The sequence below is a fragment of the Emydura macquarii genome, unplaced genomic scaffold (assembly GCF_026122565.2).
Source record: "Emydura macquarii macquarii isolate MOO-44397 ecotype Brisbane River unplaced genomic scaffold, CSIRO-AGI_Emac_v2 contig_1644, whole genome shotgun sequence".
NCBI classification, from domain to species: domain Eukaryota; kingdom Metazoa; phylum Chordata; order Testudines; family Chelidae; genus Emydura; species Emydura macquarii.
The window spans coordinates 4,530,996-4,556,763 of record NW_027131781.1 but is presented as its reverse complement, the minus strand read 5'-3'; the positions used below and the strand labels follow the sequence as shown (position 1 = coordinate 4,556,763).

The window sequence follows — 25,768 nt, the reverse complement described above, 5'->3', positions numbered from 1 at the left end:
ATTAGACATTGAATGTCTACAGCTCTATGAGCTGCTTGAGAAATGTGTCCCCCAGTTTCCAAAGGTTAATGGTATATTTTGAGATCTACAATCTGCCCTGCAGTATATATTCTAACTGGACAATGAAATGTTTAGGGCTATTAATCAAGAAGTTCATAGCTAGTATCCATTGCTAATCAGCCCTACATTAGCATCTTCGGGCCAGATTCTGGCCTGGGCTGCATAAGAAATGTAGGATTGGACCCCTAGATTGTCTCACTCATGTTGCTGACTGGCAGTGATGGAAGGTGGAAAAATAGATAAACATATATCCATATTTTAAAAAACTAATACATAAAAATTGACTCCAGGAAAGGAGGCTGTCTGTCACTGTATGCCATTTGTGTAGCACAGGGCTTCTCAAACTTTTTTTGCTGGGACCGCCTTTGAAAATATTTCAGGCTGTGACGATCCCGCTCCATGCCATGCCACCCTTGCTTCTGCACTGCTGCTGGGGGTGGCACTGCCGTCAGAGCACCTGCCCGGCAGCCGCTGTTCTCTGGCCACCCAGCTCGGAAGGGCTCTGGCTATCAGCCATGCACAGGGCTGTCAGCCGCAGCCCCGTCACGTGCAGGGGCTGACAGCTTGCGACCTCCCCATAATAAATAACCTCGCGACCCCTTGAGTGGTCCCGACCCCCAGCACATTACACACCAAAGTGGCACAAACAATAAAGTGATTAATAAACAGTACTGAGGAAAAGCTAGTAGGCTGTAACCCCACCAGGTAATGAAATGAGCAAGATACAGCCATGGCCTTAAAGAAAATTGAATTAAGAATAAGCTGTTGAATGGATGCCAGCATGTAAAACAAGTAGGTGAAGCTCCGTGATCAAACATCTGCACAGCAGAAGATGAACTGAGGGAAACTTTACAAAGTAACAATAGACAGGCAGTTTATGGTAAACCAATAAAACGTACTAATGTCTGAATCTGAAATTGGACATTGAAAAATATGGTCCCAAGGCACCTGCTAAAGAGTTTAGCATTACTGGAATCTTAATAAATGACTCATGCTGTCATCATTTGATCCTGACATCACCTTTGTGTGCTGTATTTCTTTAGTTATTGACCAGAAAAAACAAGAACCAAATACCAAAATTAAGACTTGTATGGTTCAAAGGGTAATGAAGAGTCGGGGAGATAAAATGTACAAATGACCGCCTGACTGTTCCTGTAGTGTCAAGAACTCTGCAAATGCTGTGCAAACAAAGTGTGTGCAGGGGAGCCCTGAGAGGTCAAAAGGAAAGGAATTCCCTTTCCACCTCTCAAAACCTTTGCCTCTAGCAGGCAGCCCCTGTAGGTTGTAGCACTCCCTCTCCACAGGATCTCATGGCCAGCAGATCCACATCGTTGTGCCACCCATTGGCTATGACCCTGTGTAACGGTATGGATTAAGCCCCAGCAGAAAACTGCACAGTGACACCCAGAAGATGTAGTAACCCTGTGTGGGCCCTAGACTGTCATCTGCTTCCTCCTCGTGCAGTTAACTTCACTGGTGCTGCCTTTTGCAGCAAATTTAAAAGTACTGCTGATACTCAGAGGCTGTGTGACATGCCTCGGGGTACAATCTGGACTGTGAAATTGCTGGGCCCCCTAACCTCCTCAGTCCAGGATACTTCTCTCACAGCTCTGCCAGTGACAAGCAGCCCCTTCAGACTTTGCTCTCACACAGCCATTAGCATGTGAAAGCACACCCAAAGTTACATGAAGGCTTTCACAGCCATTCATGAGCTGTATACAGGGAGTCACCTGGAAATCCCCCCAGCCTTGCACCCCAGAAATATACGTCTTACACTGGTCAAGACCCTCTGGATCAGAGTAAGCTCATTAATTAGTTTGTCATTCCATCAGAGTATGAATATGCGCCAGCCTTTGTAACCTGAGTAGATTTCCAAAATTCAATCTAAAACACTCTCTTAGATAAAATATTAAAATAAGTTTATTAAGTATAGAAAGATAGATTTTAAGTGATTATAAATGGTATAGGCATAGAAATCACAATTGGTCACAAAAAGAAATAAAAGATTAAAACTGCAATCTATTTCCTAAACTTTATCAGGATAAGTCAAATTTGAAGCATTAAGGTTTCTCTTATCCAAAAGCCTACAGCAGTCTGTGCTAACTGGGGGAAGAGGTGGTCTGATGATGTTCACTGTCCCTTATTTTATACTGTCCTCCAGGTGCTGGAACACCTTGCTGTGTCATGGAGTTAGGCTGCCCCATTGCCTGTGTGCATTGCAAATTCTTGCTTACACCCTTCGTATACTCGAGGCTTGACATGTAAGGCTTGTGTCCACAGTTCCTTTGTTATTTCCAAGAAATGGGTCTGTGGGTGTTTCTCAGACTCACACGTTTCAATAACAAACATATAGCAAAATCTCATAACTTCATATGCAATGATGATCTATACGTTTCAACAGGTCCACACATTATGACTTTTCCTGTGATACCTCACACGGCACACTTCGCACAAGATTTATCATAATTATGTAAAAGAGGTTACACTAATAGTGTAGACTGACACAGGCTGTGTACCTAAAGAAATTTAACAGATCAACAAAATATATGAAGTGTCAGATGAGTGGGGCAGGATTTACCCCATGGCTATTTTTTCTGATTCAGAAGGAGTATTCAGTGGGAAGAGCAAGAGGAATGGGACTTTCTTAGATATGGGTGCAAATAAGAGAGATGGTTGCTAGTATGAAATAATTGTGAGGTTAGAGAGAGGTGTGATCTTGGAACAGCACGGAGTATAAAGAATTCCTGAGAGTTAATACTGGCTCTGACACTGATTCATAGCTGAGCCTTAGGAAAATCTCTTCACCTCCATAATTTCAGTTTTTCCCATCTTTGAAATGGGAATAACAAATACGTAACTTCCCCACAAAAATGTGATATGGATTAATTATATGTTTGTCAGGTCCTGAGAAGTGCTAAGTAGAAGCAGTATTAATTTATTATTATGTTCCTATATGGTAGCGCACGCGTAATATACCTACAGTGCATGCCTTAACAGACTACGTTTACTCCCATGTCTAGAAATTGAGTAATATCATTATTAAGATGAATCACATGTTGGAAAATTTAGAGATGCTGAGCAAATTGAGAGGAAGAAATGGCAAGGGATCAACTTTTGAATTACAAATGTGCTGCATGGGTCATTTTTTATTCAGTGTTGCTCATTTGGCCAGTATTCAGGGAAAGTTGAGATTTTATCCAACTTTTCTGTGAAACCCAATGGATATTTGAGTTCTCTGCAAACAAAAGCCAGACTTTTCTATGTGAATAAATGCTTACTTTCCTGGAGTGCACCAGGTGTGGGGTCAGTCAGGAGCTACTTATCACGTTCAGTGCTTAACAGAAAAGCACAACCTGTAGATGTAATTCTTGGTAATGGGGTGTTTTAAAAGCATGTTGGCAAGCCATTTGTCATTTTAAAAACAGGCTTCTGCTCACTGTTTTTAATAAGAACCCCTTGGAAGCTTGGGACTTATCATTTTTCTTCAAATTTTTCCCCCCACCCTCACCCTTCTATGCCACAGGCACACTGGTTTGTTATTGTACAGATTGGCAGTTGGTTTGGTGGTATTTATTTTTTGTAAAGAGTATTGTAGCATTTGGCTTTTTTGAATGATGAGGGAAACTGATATAAAAGCGTCATGGACTTTTGCAAACGAGAGTGTGTACATGTGGCAAGGAGGGGGAGTGTGTTGCACAGGATGGACTCAAAGTAGGCCAGATTTTGGGCTTATCAACCCTGACAGAAATCTTACTACAGCTGTGCAGCATGTGTAGTACTAAGCACTACTGGCTTTAACTTTTGTTTGCTTTAAAGGGATTGAATTTATCCTGACCAGTAATTGTAGGGTAGATGGCTGAAGGAAAGGATTGAATAATCCAGTGGTTTTTTTTTAAAGATAAATCTGAAAATACTAAATGAGGAAAAGTGGAAATGACAGTGGTCCCTCCTGCAAGGTGCTGAGCCTTCCTGTGAGGTGGAAAGCATGCTCAGCGCTCACTGATTTCAGGAGAATAAAAGTGCGTTCAGTACCTCGCAGTGAAGACAATAATTTAATAGCACAACCACATTTTACGCATTAGTCCTCCAAATCAAGTTACCATCCTGCCGTGCAACATTCTCCTACACACTGCTCAGTTTAGTCAGCAGAAAGCTATAGCAGGTTGTGACAAATACTTACTTTAAGTGTTTTCTTTAGTTTACCACCAAAACTCATTGCTGTCCCATGTTCTTTGGATAGCAAATAGCTTGGATACTGTTTGGAGTAACATTTTCTTGAGTCTGGTAGACTTTCTCAAAAGATAATCTGAACAACATAAAAACTAAGGGGTCATTCTTAAATCTGTGTAGTCTTAAAATATCACTTCTGTTGATGCAGCTAGGCAGTTGTTGACTATGCCTTATGCTCGTCTTCAAGTATACAAATTTAATGACTGTATTCTAGAGTCTAGATCTCATTTCCCTCATTTGGTATTTTACCAGCTATGATTGATTATTATCAAATGACTGATATGGTCCATGGGAAAAACATCTCCGTCTAGTCTCAGGTTCACGTGTATCACCTTGATTTGTTCTTATGTTGCTGCCTCTGAATACACACTGGCTATGTCGAGTAAACCAAAGTGTGCTGCTCCTGAGGCAACAGCCCAGAATAACCACAGAAAGCTCCATCTTCAAAATGTCTGCGTCATAGGAGATTGTTGTTTCCACATCCTTTGCTGGTTAGTCCCACCACACAATTTTGGGAGACTTTACAGGTTCAGCTGCAGCCAATGGAAGGAAACATAATTTCCTGCCACAGGAAATGGTACTGCAGTTGGAGAAAATCACCCAGCATTTCAACTTCATATAAGGAGCTGAAAGAAGATCCTGTCAAGCAGCCTCAGTGTGGAACCGTATCCTGGCTGGTGTCAAGTCAACCTACAAGTGGAGAGCGGCTCAAAGGAGGCTGGTTAAATGGAAGATGAGGGAGCAACTTAGCAAGACCGTGACGGACACTTGTCTTCACTTCAGCTGAGAATGTATTTGCAGTGATGATGACCACTATGGTTGAGATTTGGTTACCCAGATCCCATTCACTTTTACAAAAACTAAATATCCAAGACAACTTTGGAAAATCTCAGCCTTAGAGTTGAGGTTATGGTTTGAACGGTGACTGGTGGGAGGAGGGGTGGCATCTGCTTAGTGGACAGATCTACTCTCCGCGTGTGTGAAACATCTGCTTACTCAGGTTGTCAGTAAACTTGTGTGTTGAGTGTGGTAATCAGGCCCCTATGTTCCAGTTACTCTGTCAGTTTCAGTGCTTCAACCTCTAAATGTCCTTCTATATCAGCCAAGACTTGTACTTAGTACAAACCAGAAATGCCTCAGGCTACAGACCTCCTATGCTGGAAAGCATTGTTAAATAAGCAAGCTAAAAACCAAAAAGCATTGTGTCATTGCAGTTAGCTGTTCCAAAATGCTTTTTCTAGCCATTTGACATCTGCTTCTGCTAGTTGGCACCATGTATTTCTTCCAACCCTTTTACAGAAAGGAGCATTTTGGAGAAATGGTCAAAGGATGCATTATGGCATTATCTGTGTCCTGTTGCATTTGAATGGAATGAGAGTAGGAGAGGGAGAAAACCCACACAAAGCTTGTGGTGCCACAGGAGGATAGAAATCCTAATGATTAACTCCTCCCATCTGGGTCACAAATGCAATCGCTTTCCCTCCATGCATCACAATATCATCCAAGCACTGTGGGGAGGATATAGCCTTCTCCTCAGACCTGCTTCTTTTAGTAGTGAGACTTGCCACTATGCAATCCTGTCGGGACCATGCTTTTTATGTTTGCACAGCACCTAGCCCATTGTAACAAGTAGTAAATAATAAATTAGATAAAAATGAAAGCCAGAGGTGCATTGAGAATATTTCTTCTGCATGAGCAACTTAGACCAGTGCAGCAGCAATTTATCGAATGTTGGTTTGGATCATCACATGGTGAGGTAATAGGTGTATTGTGATAGATTACCAAGCAGTACATTTATAGCTGGACAAGCCCCTCAGTCATAAGAACATAGGAATTGGCGTGCTGGATCAGTCCATCTTGTCTGTATCCTGTCTCAGGCTACGTTTACACTGACGGCGGCAAAATCGCCCCCGCCAGATCGATCTTTCAAGATCGATTGAGCGGTCAGTGAGACCCGCTCAATCGATCAGGAAGCCGACTGAGTAAGTCCACCCCCTCAAGTAGCGTAGCAGTGTGAACAGCGCACAGAAGGGAAGCTGAGCAGTCGACATGAGTTACGCAAACTACTCTGCCGAATCACGCGGTCAGTGTGAACCAGCCCTCACACAGTTTCCAGTATCAGCTGTCTCAGAGGAAATACTGCATAGGAGTTTAGATGGGGCAACAGAAGAAGCAAGCCTGCCCTACCACCCAGCTGGCGTTCTTCCCAAGAAGACACAAGTGGGGCTGTTTCATCCCAAGTCCTTTTACAGAGATGGCTGAGGAGAGATTTCACAAGAATGAAAATATAATTAGCCCATAAGAGTGTTTTGTGCATATCCTATTTCTCCTTCTGTCTCCTTACATTATTATCATGTTCTGAAATAAAATGTATTCTGCTCTGTTTCAAAAGGTTTTCCTTAGAAAAGACCCTTGACTGGTCCATCTCTTCTCCTTTCCTATCACAGAAATAGCACTCAGACTGCAAGTAACTTCAGATACTGAACACACTTTTAGCAGCTTGCATAATCTCTAACAAAAGTGTCTTCTGTTTGCCAGAAGCTGGGAATGGGCAACAGGGGATGAATCACTTGATGATGACCTCTTCTGTTCATTCCTTTTGAAGCACCTAGCATTGGCCACTGTCGGAAGACAGGATACCGGGCTAGATGGAACCATTGGTCTCACCCGTTCAGCATGGCTGTTCTTATGTTCTTTAAATATGGAGCTGCAGAAGAAGTCACTGTGAATTACATGGTTTTTAGCCTGTTGTTGTTTCATGTAATCAGAATGGAGCTCTACAGAATTTGAGTGTACCATGGTTTAAATGTCTAGATGGGTATCGAGGCAGGCTGCTTGCTTAATGTCTCTTGTTGCTGACTCCAGGTAGGACAAAGCCGCCTACATAGAGTTAGCTGGCAGACTTATTCCTTTAGCCAGACAGCAAGGGCTAAGGCTTTTGGCACTAGATTCAGTTCCTGTACCAGTCACTGTCCGTGTATGGCTCTACGACAAGCATGTGTCACATTAACCTGATAAAATGCAGCAACCCATATATGGGTAAAGGATACTTGATTTAAAAAGTAAATAAATAAAATTAATCTCCTCCCTGCATCTTCATCCTCTTGTACACCACATGCTGTTGTGCCACAATGGGAACATAAGTACAGATAGTCAGGGGAAGCAGCAGAGACTGACACAGCTTTCCTGGATTTTTGTTGGCTGTTGTTGGATATTTGGAAACTCTGTGAAAGTTTGCATGTGTTCTTGCATGGCATCCAGGAAATGAGTAAGGCATACAAGGCCAGCTCATCTGCACTGCATCACCTCTCCTCTCCCCACTCTCAGTGCCTTTTACCAAGGGTACCTGGAGCACTGGGAGGAGATTGACCTTCCCTCCAACTAATGGGAGAATTCACCTTCTAGGTATAAAAAGTCTCTCTCCCATCCCGACAAATGTATACAAGAAAGTTCCTTGCTGACCAGTCATTCCAAGGTGTGCCTGCACTGTGTTAGACCCTCTCCTCTCTTCCTTTGCAGGCTTGCTGAAGAAGCTAAGACATGAGGAAACAGCCTGATTAGCTTTCTCCTTCAGTTTGTACTGCAGACAGCTATTCATGTTGGTCTAAATCTGTCTGTGTTGCTGTAATACCCAAAATGGCAACAGTGGCTTGGGAATTGTTGGAAAGTGTGTCAGGATTATGCTTTCTGTGGGATTGGGATGATTGTGATCATCTACATGCTTTTGCCCCGCTCCAGATGTGGTGAATTACACTAAATAACTTTGTCCTCCCTGGCGGACACTGACTTTTATATATTGTCAGTACAGAGAAAGTGAAAAAAGGGGTCTGGTTTAATTCCTTGGTTCATGACTTTAATAAACTCCTGCTGTACAAAAATAATTATTTTGAACCTATTGATATTGACTTAGAAATTTTCCATGTTATCAACTAGCAGATGGAGAATAAAGATGGAATCCTGCTCCCACTTTAATCAACGCCAAAGCTCCCATTTATCTCATTGGAAGCAACTATAACTTTAGGTCATATAGATTTTGTTGAATGGGTTGCTCTAGAATCTAGATAAATCCCTTTCCGTCAAGCCCCCAGCATTCCCGAATATCATCCCTAATCACCTGGGTTGGGATAGAATACTTTATTCTGACATGCATGTGCTTCCTGCTTCCTTAGATTTTTCATCGAAACATTTAATATTTGGCCTTCTTATGTTGAGTCTTTCACCTGAAAATCCTGTTTCCTGCTTGAAATGGGAATGTCCTAAGAAGGAATGGGGCAGATTGTTAGCAGCAAAGCTCAGCCTGGGAGGAGATTTGGAAAATATGCCAGATATTCAAGTGTTTGACCTCCCCTTTACAGAAAAATCTAAAGAGTGAGAGACACCCTTGCTCTATTTTTGCATGTACAGAATGTGTGATCCATAAATAATAACAGAGGAGCACCATAAAGAAATGTGTGCATACTATAAATAATTCCCGTGGACTCTAACCCATATTTCAGGGCTGTAACATAATCACAGGTTTTGGGTGTTTTTATAACCTGTGAGAGCAGGCCCCTCAGTGGTGGTACAGATTCCTTAAATGCTTTAATGCAGACAGTTATTTAGAACCTGTCAGTTCTGCTACCTTGCTAAGTGAAGTGCATGGCTGCTATAGCCAGTATCAATAATTTGTTGCATCACTCTTTGTTATAAAGATGTTTACAAGAGGTGTGTTTATGTTATAAAAGTCCTGCTAGCTCTGCTATTGTGAAGAGTTGGGCTGCCTGTCTCCACCCTGTTTTTTAGATGAGTTTGTAACTCTTTGGGGGGGAAAAAGTCACGCCTGCCTAAACCCAGACAGAGGATTTCGTGGAAAACAGTTCTGTTTATTTACAGATTTTGAGGACAAAGCTATGTAGGAATAATAATTATTTTTTAAAAACCTAAACGTAGAGGTTTCATGTTCTTACCTACAGACTGTAGAGTAGGTCTTCTGGTTTCATTTTCCCCTCTCTGTTTAATTAGGTACCTTAAGTGTGGGAAATTGGCACAACATTTTTTATTGCTGTTTAAAAATGTGAGCGCCTGTATTCATTTTATTCTGCATCTACATCGTGGATGATGGCAATGCAATAGACTATAATGTCTTCTTTATTTTTAAAAAGTTATAACCTTTCATTAATATGTATTTAAAACATATTGTCTTTATATGTATAGGCCCTGGGGTTTTTTCGCCTTCCTCTGCAGAATGGGGCATGGGTCACTTGCTGGTGGATTCTCTGTACCTTGAAGTCTTTAAACAATTATTTGAGGACTTCAGTAACTCAGTCGTAGTTAGGGGTCTATTACAGGAGTGTGTGAGTGAGGGTCTGTGGCCTGCGCTGTGCAGGAGGTCAGACTAGATGATCATAATGGTCCCTTCTGATCTTAAAGTCTGAGTCTATAGGGCCAAATTCTTAGCGCTATCCAAAGGGTCCTTAATAGGACAAGTAAACATGCTACAGAAGTACCATTCTTGTTCTGTATTCTGGTAGGCAACGGCCTTCACCACAGCACCCTTCTCTTTGCCCCGAAATTAGTTCCTGCCAGAAGCATGAATGATCTGCCCCACGGCTCTTGATGAATAAAGTCATCTCTGAGTCGGAAAAACTGACACACACCAGACTTACTTACGTACCTAGGCCATGTCCCAGAATACTTCTCTGCAGCTCCTATTGTAAAGGGCTCTGGCGAGTGGCTCTGTAGATTTTGAGGGGAGCCAGAAGAGGGCAGTTTTCATTCTCCCATTTGGGTACCTTTGCACAACACCTGCTAGAATCTGGTCAATAATCTGAGTGTATTTTTACACATACATTAGTTCCAGGCTAGTTGACAACTTGTATCAATTTCCTTTAAATGCTATGAGATGAAGTAAAGTAAAACACACACATGTTCATTATCATTATTATTTTCTTAATGCAGATCACTAGATGGCCGGCTGCAAGTATCCCATCGTAAAGGGCTCCCCCATGTGATATACTGTCGGCTATGGCGGTGGCCAGACCTTCACAGCCACCATGAGCTGCGTGCCATGGAGATGTGCGAGTATGCTTTTAACATGAAGAAGGATGAAGTCTGTGTCAACCCCTATCACTACCAAAGAGTGGAGACACCAGGTATTGTGGGCATTCTGGATTTTCGAGCCTCTCCATGCAAGGGCAGGAGTCTGTTAAAGTTTCAGGATGATATAAAAATAGCATGAGTGGCGTTTTAAAAACAAAACCAAAAGGTATCTATTATTAGCGACCCCCTTTCTCCCACTTCTTGCGATGAAATAATACATCTATCCACATCTTTATTTATGGAGAAGAGACGGAAACTTCAGCACACACTAATCAACAAAATCTAAGTTAAGCAGGTTGCATTCCTGCCAAGCTCCAAACATATTATTTGTGTATGCTAGATAGGGTCCAAATTTGAATCCCCTTCCTGGGGTGTCCTTTGTTTACGTAAATAACAATAAAATTCCTGCCAGATCTTGCTAATGAGTTTAGCTGTTTCTAAGGAATGCTCCCTGCACAAACCGTCTATTTGTCCCTAGTTCCCTGTGCCTCCGAGAGATTCAAACACTCTCTTACGTCCATAGTTGTAGCTAATAGGATCCAGCCAGTCTTTCTTTTATTGTGAGTCAGCGGAAAAGCCCTAGATTTCTATACAGAGACCTAGAACCTTAACTCTTCTCTAATGTAGCACTTTCCTTTTCTGTCTCCTGGTGTGCTTGTCTTCTTTGTGACTGTCTCTTAGATTGCTAATATCACAGGGCAGGGACTGTCTTTATTTTTGTGTCCTATATGGCACCAAGCATTTTGTCATCACTTACTAATAGACAGTAGTGTTTCACCGCTTGCCTTTCCTGTAGCCCCATGCATAGTTCTGAATGCTGATTGGGGTTATGTGCATGTGTGAGAGTGTTATTCTAAGGAGCGGGTTTCTCCTTATTTTCCATTATTTCACGTTGGTTCAGTGTAAGGTGTCATGTTATAAACTTGCTGCTTATGTCACTGTCCTGCTCTGTCTTCTTTCCATCCATGCAGTTTTACCTCCAGTGCTGGTACCAAGACACACAGAGATTCCAGCAGAGTTCCCACCGTTAGACGATTATAGTCATTCCATTCCAGAGAACACTAACTTCCCGGCAGGTATTGAGCCACAAAGCAACTACATTCCAGGTACTGTATGGCCTCCATCTAGCAAATAAAGGGGGCGAAGAAGACCTATTTTATAGTAAATGACAGATCCATATGTCCTGTAGGTTTAATATTAGGCCCTAGGGGTTATGTGGCACATTCGCTGAATTCTGCTTTTTTCCCATTGCATCGTTACCCTCCCCATTTCCCTTTGTAGTTCCTGGTCTCCCTGACTGGCTCAACCAGATTGTGTTCAGATCTGGAGGTAGACAGAAAACCCATTCTTAACCCCTGATTTTAGCACAATGGTATATTAACCAACAATGTTATCAGCCAAAAATGCACACGCTGCTGTTAAAATGATTTGCTGTATGTTCAGCGTTGCCCTGTCAATGGGATGGGTTTCAAATATGTTGTAGAGTTGAGTGTTGAGAACTTTCTGATAACAAATTGAGATTCAACAAAATGTATCCATTTCACATTTGGATAAGCCTTTGTAAATTTGAAAAAGCTATTTGGTGTATCTTGCTGTCTATCTGCATAAGTATGTGTGTCCATGATAGACCTACAGTTCAGTTACACAGGCCATTTAGGAAGGTGCGATTCAGAGAAGAGAAAAACAGGAAGAAGGAGAACTTCAAAAGTATTGTGAAATTTTATCTAAAACTAAAATCCTGACCTTCTGCTCTGCTGTCACAAAAAGGGCTCCTAAAGCCTCTACTCACCTCCTTGTGCCCCCTCCCCCTTTGACAAAGTATTGCCTTGGTCTGCTCTGAATATCCCAATAAACGTCTCTGATCTGTAAATGTATGGACTCTGCAATCAATTGTAATGACCATTTAATCTCCTCCTGATTTCCAGAAACACCTCCTCCAGGTTATCTGAGTGAGGATGGAGAAACCAGTGACCACCAGATGAACATGGATGCAGGTGGGTCGTCTTTAACCATTTCCTATAGCTTTCTGGCTCAAATCCAGAGACTCTTAGTTCTTAGACCACCAGTGAGTTCCCTGATTTAGGGCCTTGGCATCTGGCCCTGCATTTCTAAATATGTCATTATATTGCATATTTATTTGTTACACTGTAACAAATAGAGGATTTTGGTGCCTGGGCCATTTTTGTGTCTCGGCTTCTCTTTTGAGTGCCGATGAGTAGATGGGGGTTTGAGACCTTCTGACAGTGCGGGGCAGATACAGTTTGGATTCCACAGGGAGGTCTGTACTGTATAATATTCGTTAAACCCACTGGCGAAAGGTTCACCATGCACTCCCATTTTCTAGAGCACCTGCTGCTAGACATTAGTAGGCAGGAGATTGGCACACTGGCCACACTCAATCCAGGATGCTTCTCGCCCCGTACCTTTCCTTCCTTTCAGGAGTTCTAGTGTCAGCATTTAGTCTGGGTACTTATCAGAACTGTGCATGCAAAAATTTTGCACCCAGTCAGCACATTTGGTGAAAGCAATGGTGTGATAAGACCAAGTATTTAGTCTTGCAAATGGCCAAATAAGTGGTTTTGAATATTGGGCTAAGAATATTTAAACTTTCAGGGACTGCATTCTTTGTGTTAAGCAAATGCTTCCCAATAAAACATAAAGCCCCTTCTTCTTGGTTTCTCTGTGACATTTAAACGAGTACTGTTGGGCTATGTATCAAATGATCCGCTCTTTGAATTTGTGCTAAGGTCTATGAAGACTTTGGTAGGTAAACATATGAGGGCCCACATTCCTTACTCACGTACAGTAATCCTTGCCCAAGACATCTTGTTGACTTCAGTGGAGTTACACTTGTGAATAAGTTGCTGAATTAGTCCCTTAGTTGTAAAAGCTGTGGTTGAAAAGCAAAGATACCTCTGGTTAAAATGGTTTACAAGAGAAATACCCAAATATGGGCTGCATTCTTACAAAGATAGGAATGCAGGGCCTAATTAATGCAAATACTGAACACAGTCAGTTCCCTTTGTGTGTGTGTCTTGGACTTCAGAGTCCAGTACATGTGGGATTCTAAAAAAGGAATGACAGATTTACAGACTTTCTCCACAATGATAGAGATGGAGGAAGACAAGTGTGGGTTTGTTTGTCTATATCAAACGTGGGCCTACTGACACGATCCATTTTGGTGCATGCAATTATTGGTACTGTGGTTGACATCTGGAATGTAAATAGGGCCTTTTGGGATAAAATACTGGAACAGAGTTGGCCAAGAAGATACCATAAATGCCCAATTTATGTTCAAATGCTATATCTGTTCTCTCTGCGGGTCCTCCACTCCCTCAAATGTCATTCACTTTCTTCTTTTTATAAGAACAGATTTTTAAAAAAGCTAGCAGAGCTCAGTGGAAGGCGAGGGCTCTGCAATATGCTCTCCTACCTGCCAAACCTTCATATTTTCTTGCAAAGCTCCAGTATGGTGCCTCCTTTTTTTGCTGGAACAACTTCTGTTCAGATGTTCAAAATATATGTGCCTTATTCCATACAGAATTAGAATGATAAAGGCTACAACTCTGGTAATTGTGCTTGCAAATTTACCTTTAATCACTCCATAGCCCTTACCATGGTAATTTACTCCAGGGCAAAGTGATGGTAACATGCTACCATGCTTATCTGAGAGTGAGTTACACTCACTTTGCACTAATTTTGCACTGATGTAAACAAATACATAAGGTGCAGTGCAACAGAAAATCAAAGCTTTAGTTGTCTAAATATTGTGGTTACTTATGTATGTAATTGTCATAATGGTACATGCAATCATAGTCATGGCATGTGCAAATGAAGCGCGCACGCGTGCATGCAGAGTTTTGAAAATTGGGTCTCTGGTAAATGAAGACCTGGAGCAGTATGAAGATGCTTAGCAATATCACATGCTAGCTCACTTTGTGTCATAATGATAGTATCTATGAGCCTGTATAAATAACAATAATTGGCCATAGAGGAAACTGCAAGTCTTGCTTTCCCTGATCACAAAATGAAGTGGGGTGTGGGATGCTTAAGAATTCCAAAAAATGTCATATTTCATATATGTCCATTGGGTTTAAGCAGCAAACAAGCAGGAAACCCCTGCCAGCATTGATGTTTCTGTATGACTGTTTTTTCTGTACAGTTACCAGGCTAATCATCATATCATCTTGATTTTCAGGTTCTCCAAATTTATCTCCAAATCCTATGTCTCCAGCACATAGTAATCTGGGTAAGCATGCTGTTTTCAGAACTGTGTGTAATTATTCGTGATTGGCATACTGGAGACATCTTTATGGTGGCATTACTACCTGATTTGTGGCATTAATTAATGCTTCTGTGTACTAATTCCCATTTATTATGGTGACAGTGATCTCAAGGTAGCTCTAAGTTAATACAGAGATCTGAGCTTACAACATAGGGAATAAAACAAGAGGTGGTGACAAACAACAACAAAAAATGGGTACGAGGACAAATGAGTGTGAGGAGTTATAACAAAAATAAGATGGGGTGATCATGTAGGTTTGTCAGGAGTACGTCCTGGTGGTTCTTATTTTAATAAATGTCTTTTAAATTAAACTCTCTCCTCTAGAAAGCTACTGTATAGATTTTAGTTGCTTATTATCTATCTAAAGTTCTTATCTGACCACCATTACCTTAGTAATTCCGTGCCTCACAATCTTTAATTGTATGTATCCTCGCAAAACCCTTGTGAGGCAGGATGGTGCTAATATCCCTATTGTACAGATAGGGAACTGAGACACAGAGAGGCTAAATGACTTGCCCACGGTCACACAGGAATCTGATGGAGCAGGGAACTGAACCCAGATTCTAGGCTAGTGCTCTAACTACTGGACCATCCTTATAAGTTTTGTTTATTTAGATAATTGAGTAGAGATGAGATTGGGCATGAGCGTAATGGGTATTGGGTGATGGAGTTTTGGAGAGTACATGGGCAAAGGGGTGAAGGGGAAAGGGTGGAAAGAGGGAACAGTAATAGGCCAAACAGCAGGTGGCATGGTGCAAGGATGAGAGAGGCAGATTGCAGAGATGAGTTTAATATACTTGAAATGATTGGTGTTGGTATCATGGTGCTCACATACCGGGTCCCTTGTTCTCTGTCGGTTTGACCCTGCTGAGCACTCTTATCAGATAGACACAGTCCCTACACTGCTGATCTTTGGGAGAGTTTGTAGCTGAGCCCTCCATGGGTGCACACGGTGAGGTCTGGGGACTATTATGTTGCTGACACAAGCTTCTGGTTCCCCCATGTGTCCTACTGCCTGAATTCAGGAATGGCCTTAAGGCAGGCACTCTGAACTGGCCAGAACAGCCATATTCCTTCTGGGGACCTAGGCAGCAGTGCAGGTCTCTGCACCCCTGGGATCATCTGTAGGCACCAAGAGCATAATGCAGACCGTAGCATTATACCAACTCATCAGTGGTTTTGTTTTCATCCTACCAACTATAGATATTTAAAATAATAAATAAGAGGAAAACGAGAGAGGTAGAAATCAGGATTGGATAATTATCTTTGAGATAATCATCGTAGATTTTGTTAGTGTATTTCTGATCTTGTATTATCTCTTCAATGTGTATCTGATTGTGCCCTTTATTTTATGTAGACAGACAGAGGAGATGATCTAACCATATTGCTGGCTCACTCCATTTGAAATTACTCTCTGTGGTCACCCTCATAAAAACACTTACAACCCTGCATACTGCAGGATCAGTTCTCTAAGTGTTAATTAAAACAGTAGACATAGACCCCCTCAGATTACTCGTAAGGTGCCGGAGCAATAAAGCTTACATATGCTTACAGCCCTGGCATTGGGTACCTTGACAGAACTCCAGAATTTCAGGCATTGACTGGTTTTTCGATATCTTGGGCTAGTCAAGATTTTTAAAAAAGGATGCTGGATATATCATCTGAGTGGTACTAACATTTCCTTTGGCTTAACTGTCCCTCAGAGGGACGCATGTGGCAAAGTTTGGTTTTGTTGTTGTTGTTGGTTTTTTTACTGCATCTTTTATGCTCAAGTGTGCTGCTTGTGGGACAATTGGAATTTCCAATGTTTCTTATCAACATTTTTTTAAAAACAAAAAACCCAATTTGGATTGCTTTTTATTGCTGCAGATAGCAACTGCCTCATCTAAATTAGTAAGCAGTTTCTAAGAATCAGGCTTCACTGCATGTTTTTTTCCAACAAAGGGAATGGTTGAAATATGCTGCTTGGCTAGTCTGACTGTAGGATGTCTAATGTGGTGTCTGGTGGCAAAGATTAAATGAGGGCAGCCGAAGCATCTTAACCACAAGTAATCCGTTTGTAGTCTTTGTAGCCGAAGTCAGAAAGTGTAATAACTTCAGATCAAATGAAAGGGACATCGCCAGGATTCACAAGCTGAACATTTGTTGCTGTTTGACATGTTCTTTGGTCATGGAGGTTTCCAAAAAAGTATTTTAAAAAATGTATTGTGTGCTGTTGAGTTGTGGGAAAATTTTAAAATAAATGAAACGACATGTTGATAATCAAGCCTGTCCTACATCAGTAGTGATGGAAGGTTTACTGCCATCTACACTCTGTTGGGTGATGTGCCTGACATGAAGAGTTGTTAGTGGTAACATGGCATACGACAATATCAAAAAAACCCAACCAACCATCCATCTCCTCCCTCAATTGACAGTTTGAGCAGACAGGCCAAGGATGGAATGGGCCATGGGAACTGAACTACCTTCTCGCAGCACTACAGGTGGTCTCTCCAGATCAGAGAGGTGGCCACAGAGTTGCTGTTGCTCTTGCTGGACTAGTTCTCTGGATTAGCAGAGGATTTCATCCTTCGGAGCTGAGCTTTTAGCAGCACACATTTTACTGTTTGTGTGTGTTTCTTTCTTTTTTTCTTTCTCTTTCTCTCTTTCTTTCAGAAAATTGTCCCGAAATAAAAACCTGCAATTTATTGTGAGCTTTCATACACCCACAGCTGCTCCCACACTGTGTTTTGGAATGTGAGTGCACCTGGCAAGCTGTGCACTTGAAAGGACTTTTTTAGTTCAACGTTTTAGTGGTCAAGCACACATTTTTAGTGAACGTTACAAATACCAAGTAATCTCACATTTCTTTTGTTTAAACAAAAAAAGAGCAATCCCTAAACAAATCTGTGATTACTGGTGTTGCGTGGATTTCTGATTGAGGTCAGGGAGTTTAAACTGCGAAGGGCCAGAATTGGATATCTATACTCTGATCTAAGAGTTTGGTATACAGGAAATCTATTGTCCTCTTCCTCAGTGTTGGCTCTGCAAAAGGCTTGACACAGACACTGTAAGTGAAACAAACATACTATATGGTCAGGTCAGTTATTTATACAGGCCTCAGCTGGTGTCTGTGGTGAAACGCAGTTACCCAAGAACAGAAGAGGTGGTATTCCCAAGCCCTTCTGAAAGTATAGAGGTTGTAGAATGTAGTGATAATGAGGAGAGAGCATTCGCGCACTCTCTCGCTTTTTGTCTGTGTCTTGCTTAAAGGAAGAAGTTGAGATGTGGCAGCCATATCTGGTACATATGGATTAAAATACAGAACTTCTGGCAGAGATCGGGTCAGCTGAGAATCCAGTAATAGTGTTGCCTTACAAAAGAATAGTAACTAACCTAAATATAAGGAGCTAAAATAAGAGACCTTTAATGTTTTCTTCTGACTGTCCTACCAATACAGATCTTCCTATCTTTTTAATTTAATGTAATTTTTTAATAGCATTAAAGTTGACTGAAATTTAACAAAAAAATGTTGATTTTGATAAAAAATTTTCCCTACAGGTAGATTCTAAATTAATAGTCGGTATTTCAAAAACAAAATAATTTTTGTCTTGACTATCATTTCATTTCAGCTTTTTGGAAACTGAAAAACCGTTTTCAGTTTCTGGATTATCATGGGCTTTTTCCCCTTCCTTCTCTCCCGTTTTTCACTGGAAAAATGAGGGAACTGTTAAAAATTGTGATTAAAAAACTCCTTTTCACACTTAATTTTTTACTATTTTCCAACTGAAAAACAGAATGAAAAATGGAGGGTTTTTTGTTTACCTTTGCACACCTTTGAAAAAGTTTAAAAAAAAAAAAAAAAACTCTGAAAATTTTAGGATTCCAAAAGCTTAATAAAAATGTCATTTTGAAATTAAACAAACTTTTGTTTTGACTTGTTTCAAAATTTACTGTAAAAAAGTGAAATTTTTGGACCAAAAGTTTCAAATAGCCGTTTTCCCAGACAATGTTTTGAGTGGGGAAAAATGCTGGGTTTCCGACAAGCTCTGTGTATCATAAACATAAGAAATGCTAGCAGCTTTGATCACATATTACAAGTGTCATTTCTTGCGTGATTCAAGAATTTTCAAAAAGGAGCCACCAGTCTCATTCCATCTTTCTGTATTAAGTACTTCACCAAATTTCCATGAGTAAGATCTGAGATAAACGCAGTGACCTGTCTTACCACAGGATGAGTGTTAGGAATAGCATGAAAGGATTTGTTGGATCAATTCACTTATTTTTAACTTTGATTGATGTAAAGAGCCTGCAGTTGGCTCAGCTGCAGAGGAAAACAATAGAAATACTGCCAGAAATCTCTCTCAGAGATTATGGGAGAATAAATTGGATGGGTTTCATCCCAGTACTGAGGGGACATTTATTGACATCACAGTTTGGCATGATGGGGATCCTTTCAGGAGAGGGACTGAGGACAAGAAAAAAGCAAGCAGGTTGGCATTAGAGTGGAGGTGGATTGGCAGTTCCGTGTGGAAGATTGAAGGTGGGTTTCCCTGGGTACTACATATCGTTTCTTTAGCTGCTTGCACAGTCCCTATGGACACAGTCTGGCTATAGCACCACTATAAGTCCTTACTTGTGTGAGCACCAAATTCATTAAAAAAAATCCCCGTGTTAGAAGTGGTCTGTATGTAACTTGCCCTTTCCACGATGGCTTAAAGCTTATACCACAATCATAGGGGAAGCAGCATAATTCAACGTTCAGCTGCATTTCTTAGAGACCAGTGCATTCACAACAAGATAGATGAGTGGTGAGTTTCTTGGTTTCTGCCTTTCCTCAAGTTGCAGAGTAAGCCGGAAGTGAAATTTCTGTACATCCTTCAGTGGGGACCCACAGTCCCCTTGAGTCACAACCCAGGCGGAGGTGGTTGCCGAAGGAAAGTACCACGAAACTATATATAGTACCACAGGTTGTGATGCTGTTACAACCCAAGGGCAGCATCACTCTGAAGATACCACTTGCAGGGCTAAAAACTTGTTTTGCTTTTATAAAACTGAGTAAGTTCACATTTAGAAATGTTTGCTCTTGGATAAGAGCACAGTTTACATACAGCATTGATTTTTTTTTTTTTTATGCAGATGAGCATAATTTACCTTGATCAGCATTGCTATTCGCTATACATTTGTCAGAATGATTGCAACACACACAGATTAGTCTGCAGTCCAAAACTGCTAATCAGTGTGAAAATTGTAAAAACACACTTGAAAAGTGGCAATCCCAGTATGGCAGTTAAATGTGTAACATAACAGAAAGAGGCAAAGCCTGAAAAGGAAGAGCATGTAGTGTACTTGCTGGTGACTTGTGGATTTCTACAATTGCATATTGTACGTGTGAGAGGAAATGTTCAAAGAATTATTGCTTTTAGATGTCTCTTTAAGTTTGAAGAAACCTAAATTATGCTCACAAGAATGGTATAGAATAAAGATCTCTTCAGTTGAGGCCAGGGCCCCTGTTAAGTAAATAAATACTCCATTTTATGGAATTACTTTCTGGTAATTTATGCTCTGAGGGTTACACTCTGATTCCTTTGGGCCTCACTTTCCCTTATGCAGGAAGGCAGAGCTCACATAGGAGAGCAGAAATGTCAGCCTTAACTTGGGAAGTAGTTTTCTTTTAATTCATTCACTGAAAGGAGCAGAGATTGCCCCTCAATTAGAAGAAGATAGGAATGGGCTCCCACCCTTCTAGAATTCCTGGATCTTGATGGATGTGCTGTGGGTCAAGGGGCATTCACAGAGAGGCTGACTTCACATCGCTGCTTAGATTCCTGGTGTGCTGTGGCACTTGTACAGCACACCTCCTAAGCAACCATCCACAAGGACCTTTTCTGATTGTCAGCTGCCCTCAGAACACTTCCCCCCAAAAGTTGCAGAGAGAAGTTATTACAGTGTAAGTTATTACAGGTGGTCTGCAGTAACTTGTGCTGGCTTCCCTCATATATTGGGTATTTGGTGAAGAACTGTCAGAGACCTGTCCCCGGAGATTGAGCCCTGTGGAGGGACTTCTGTGGAAGTGGGGGCGGAGGAGGACAGTCAGCAGAATAATAATACCTAGCTCTTATCTCATGCTTTTCATCCAGAGAATTCAAAGGGCTTTACAAAAAAGTGTCTTTATCCCCATTTTACAGATGGGGAAACTGAGGCACAGAGAGGGGAAGTGACTTGCCCCAGGTCTCCCAGCAGGCCAGTGGCAGATCTGGGACTAGAACCCAAGCCTCCTGAGACCTGGTCTGGTGTTCTGTTCTGTTAATAAGAGACACCCTCTGAGCGATTGGGACACACACAATGTTCAGGGAAGTAAGGACGCCGTTTACATAATACCTGAAATAGTTGAAAGGGTGTAGCATCTGCACTGACACTCATTTTGGCTTAGAGGGATATAAAATGGGCTTAGTCCTGCCTCCTCTCTGGCCAGTAGGAATTTTGCCATTGATTTCAGTGGAGGCAAGAACAGTTTCACAGTGGACTGGTGGGTTTTTTTTGAGGTACATGGCCAGCTATACTCGCATCTGTATCCCACTTTCTGGGCTATTTGTTAACATACCTGGCTTTCTGGTTGAGATAAATGCAAAGATCATTTGGGCTGCAGTAATGTATTGTAAATACGGCTTTTTTGTGTATGGCTGAGTGTAGACTTGAACAGGATAAGCTGGAAATCAGTTTCACTTTCTCTAATTGGCTAAACTTTCCAGGACAAATATCTGTTCTTAAAAAGCTAAGGAGCTGGCGACAGGTTCAGTGTCATTCCTTATGTAAACACTTCTCTTCTTGGGCTGCTCTGCTTTGGAAGGAGAGGTGGGGCCTGTCTCTGATTTTCAGAGCTGGTCTCTAAAGCTCTGTGGTGGGGGCACTGAAGAAATACCATGGGGGGAACCTGGCAGTCGGAGTGGTAAAGATAGTGCTTTCTGTTGCTCACTATTAAATCTTCACCCCAACCAAGGAGCTGCATTTCTGTGTTTTGAAGATATCCTCACTTGCTTAGAATGGGGATGAGGTGATTAAATTATTATCCCACTGTATTGGAATTGACCTTAGAAGGAGTAAAAGAATTTCAATTTCTTTACTGCTATATTCCTATTCCTCTGCAAAACCGAGATTACTGATATGTGGTGCAGTCTGGCACCATGTGTAGGGAGGGATTTTCAAGAACAGCGGTTACCATAACTTTGCTTCCTTTCAAATCAATGGTAAGACTCCCATTGATTTCAGTGGCGAATTAGTTAGACCAGTGCCGACTGCTCTTCACAGTCATACCCCTCCTGAACATATAGCGCTGTCCTCTTCAGAATGACTCAACCCAATAAAATGGCGCAACTAATTTCACTTGGGATCACAGGCTGAATCAAACCACAGCCACAAAACTAGAACCAGAGCCTTGTTATCTGTTAAGGAAGATAGATTTCCCTTTTACAACTTTCAGGTCAACTAGTCCAGATAAAAGAATGTTGAGAAATAAGTATTCCCAGTGACCCTGACACTGATTTCACATACGTTTAGTGTAAATCAGGTGTGTCTTCACTGGAGTTAGTGGAGCTAGACAGGTTTAAAACTAGGGCCAGTGAGCTCAGAATCTGGATCAGTGTGCCAAACATTTGCTCACTTACACTGGTGTAACTCCATGAAAGTCAGTAGTTGTCCCAGTGTTACATCCATGTTTTTGAGAACAGAATTTAGCCCACTGATTTTTAAGTAACGTTTTTTGCTCTTTTCTTTTAACAGCACAGTAGCTACCTGAAATTAATATTGTGTTTCATAGCTTTAGTGAGTTCAGTTTTATAGGTGGTAAAGATGAAGTCAGTTAAATGGTAGCTATTTGTGATTATTCTATATGCCAACTTATTTGGGGTTGATGTAACTTTCTTTTTGCAACCCATTAAAAGCTGTCAAGTAATGAAAACTTGGTTGTTAAATAAACACAGGTGGCGGAGCTGAATAATAATCTTAAATGTTTCATTTTCTTCAAAGGGCCTCTCTGATTTCTTTCCCATTTTGCTTTGTGCAGATCTGCAGCCTGTTACCTATTGTGAGCCAGCTTTCTGGTGCTCTATATCCTACTACGAGCTCAATCAGCGAGTAGGGGAGACGTTCCATGCCTCACAGCCTTCTATGACCGTGGATGGCTTCACTGATCCTTCTAACTCCGAACGCTTCTGCCTTGGCCTATTGTCGAATGTGAACAGAAATGCAGCAGTGGAACTCACAAGACGACACATTGGTAATGCCTGTTTTCTTCTTGCTGTTACCATCTGTGGAGTGGGAAGGAATGGTGTAGAAGGTTGGAGACAGAGCACTGAAGATGATGAAATCAGCCATCTGTGTAGCTTGATCAGTTTTAGTTAAATGTCTTTGTTATTTTAACACATTAAAATTCCACAATATAAAAGTAAAATTAATGTTACAACAGTAGAATAAAAATATATTTTAGAATAGATTTATTATACATAATAGAAGTTGAATTGTATCTGATTGTAAGAAACTTTTTTCTGAATTTTATGAGATCTCTTGTATTCTTACTCTTTTCTCCCTGTTCTCTCATGAATAGAAAGCAATGGCTTGTTCAAAGCCCATTGGAATTAATGGAAAGATGCTCATTGATTCAGTGGGCCCTATTTAGGTTTTTATAAGATCATCTATTCCTTACACGCATTTTAAACCAATATAACTTCATTTCCTTCAGTGGACCTACTCCTGAGTTACACCATGGAAAGGAAGAGGAAATTCAGGACCTGCCAGTGTTGAACGTTTAATAGCAAGTTAGGGCCCAATTCTGTCCTTGGTTAAATGTTAGTGGAGTTTCCCCAGGTTTATACTGGTATAAATGAGGGCAGCATTAGGCCCTTGCTGTGTTGACTTAATGGTACAATTTTGTTTCCTTGCCTCCTGCCAAAAAAGCAAACCCTCTTCCAGCAGATTTTGTTCTTCTTTGTACCCTTCTCTGGGGCAGAACCAGTGACTGTCACTTAGCAGGTTTTCATTTTTTCATTACTAAAATGGTTCCTGATGTGAGAAATGCCAAGAATCTCAAATTAATCCTTAAATTCAGCAGGTTCTATGTGCTTCAAGCAAGAACGAATGCTAGGTTTTTACACTAATAGTATGAGAGCACAGCAGAGGTTTATCTGAGTTACATAGACTGATACCTGAAACTTGGGATTTTTCAACCCAGACTGTATTTATTATATTCATTTATGTATTTCCCATGAGAATTCATATGTTAAGCCTTTTATATAATGATATAGTGACTGATATCTCAGGCTAAACACAAGGGCAGAGAAGTCGTATGTAATTTTATTCTAAATCAGTTAAAAATAGTTCCATACATCTGTGATGACTTTAGGAGGAGGTTGAAAACCATATGTTGAACTGATGAAAAGTTCTGATGAAGAATATTGAAGTGGCATGTATGCTAAGGGGAGGCATTTCTCAATGTCGCAAATTTGTGCAGTTCATGCTTCAAAGGACAATGTGGATGGAGAATGCGTCTCTTGGCTTCATAAATTGGTCTTCCACTTGACCCATCTCCTTTAGCTTGAAGTCCCTCACAGAAGATTGTTGTTCTCAACATCCATTGAAAACAAATGTACTATGTTCATTTTCCATCGTCACTGACCTTGCTGGATTTCTCCCTTACTGATTCAGAAGTAAAACAGATTTCTAAAAACTCTTCTTCCAAGAGTTTGAAGTTTTGAAGATGATAAATGTTTTCTGCATGCTTCATTGCAAACTACTGACTAAACTGAAACTGTGCCATGTGTTTTCTAGGAAGAGGAGTAAGGCTGTACTACATTGGAGGAGAGGTGTTTGCCGAGTGCCTTAGCGACAGTGCCATTTTTGTCCAATCTCCTAATTGTAATCAACGCTATGGCTGGCACCCAGCAACAGTTTGCAAGATTCCACCAGGTAAGCAAGCATGGCCTTTATTCACTTATGCTGTATGCACTACTAGCCTCTGTAACATTTACATGTGAAGAATGGGAGCTCTGCAGAAAGAAATTGTGCTATTCAACAAAATGGACTGGATCTGATGAATGATGCTGTTTACAGTATTGAGAAAACTAAAACCTATTTTATGTCAGCTCAACAACTTCAGCAGTGCTCCTTGCTAGCATAAATGGTAAAGTTACTGTGATGAGAGTTGTACTGAATATCCAGATATCACTAGAGTCCCAGTTCATAAGATAAATGTGGAAGAGGCCTTAAATCAGATTCTGATCCTGTTTATCTGTGTAAACAAGAACACAGTCAGGCTTCTAGTCTGTGTAATGTGCGTGGCAAACTATTGGTACCATACAAATAAGTAAAAATATTTACTACTATTTAATTAAACCTTTTGCCGAACGAATGTATGAAGAAAATCCTTTTCATTCAGATGCATCCTTGTTATTCTTTTATTTTTCTACTTCTATTTCATGTTAACACTTTGTAGTGTATTGATTTTATTCTAGGGAAACCACACACAAGGCAATTTCATTGTCATGGTTATACTACCTAGATCTATCTGCTAGAATGCACTGAAAAGTCACAGGGGGATTTTAATAGGCTTACTTAGGAAACAAAAATACACTTCAAAACTGTCAGGTACACATAGATGGGTTGTGTCAGTTACATCAAGCTGTGAACATATTAAGCATCCCTTTTTAATACAAAATGTTTATGGCACAAATACTTGGAATAATGAGAGAGTTCACCTTGAGGTAGCATGCTCCTGTTGGAAGGTCCACACACTTGATGTGGCCTCGGTTTCTCTTCTCAGATGATTGACTGGTTGTGGAGGTGACTTAGCCCTCTGGCTAAATCACAAGAGTCCACAAGCTCCAAAATTAATTGAAGTCCATAAGCAAACACAACCCAATCTTCTTCAGGCTTGTGCCTGGCACAGAGCTTCCTCCGCAGGTCTGTACTTTTCTACCACAGTCCTTAGCCCACTTCTTAGACTCCCTTTCCTGAGCTCCAAGCAGTCCCTTCTTCCCCTTGTTCACAAGGGTGACTGTATCCCAGCCTCATAGGGTGGCAGTATCGGGGGGGAGAAAAGCCATGGCCACTGCTTGCTATGGGTTCCCAGCCCATGAACCCTAA

At 41.1% G+C, this 25,768-nt stretch overlaps 1 protein-coding gene across 1 annotated transcript in view; it reads left to right on the top strand.

Annotated features, from left to right (window-relative positions):
* Positions 1-25,768, top strand: part of SMAD3 (SMAD family member 3) — a 96,251-nt gene that overhangs the window by 62,123 nt on the left and 8,360 nt on the right. Inside the window, exons 2-7 of the mRNA XM_067555526.1 lie at positions 10,228-10,421; positions 11,340-11,474; positions 12,294-12,362; positions 14,567-14,617; positions 22,695-22,907; positions 24,455-24,592. Coding sequence (XP_067411627.1) covers positions 10,228-10,421; positions 11,340-11,474; positions 12,294-12,362; positions 14,567-14,617; positions 22,695-22,907; positions 24,455-24,592 — 800 coding nt within the window. The remainder of the gene's footprint in view (positions 1-10,227; positions 10,422-11,339; positions 11,475-12,293; positions 12,363-14,566; positions 14,618-22,694; positions 22,908-24,454; positions 24,593-25,768) is intronic.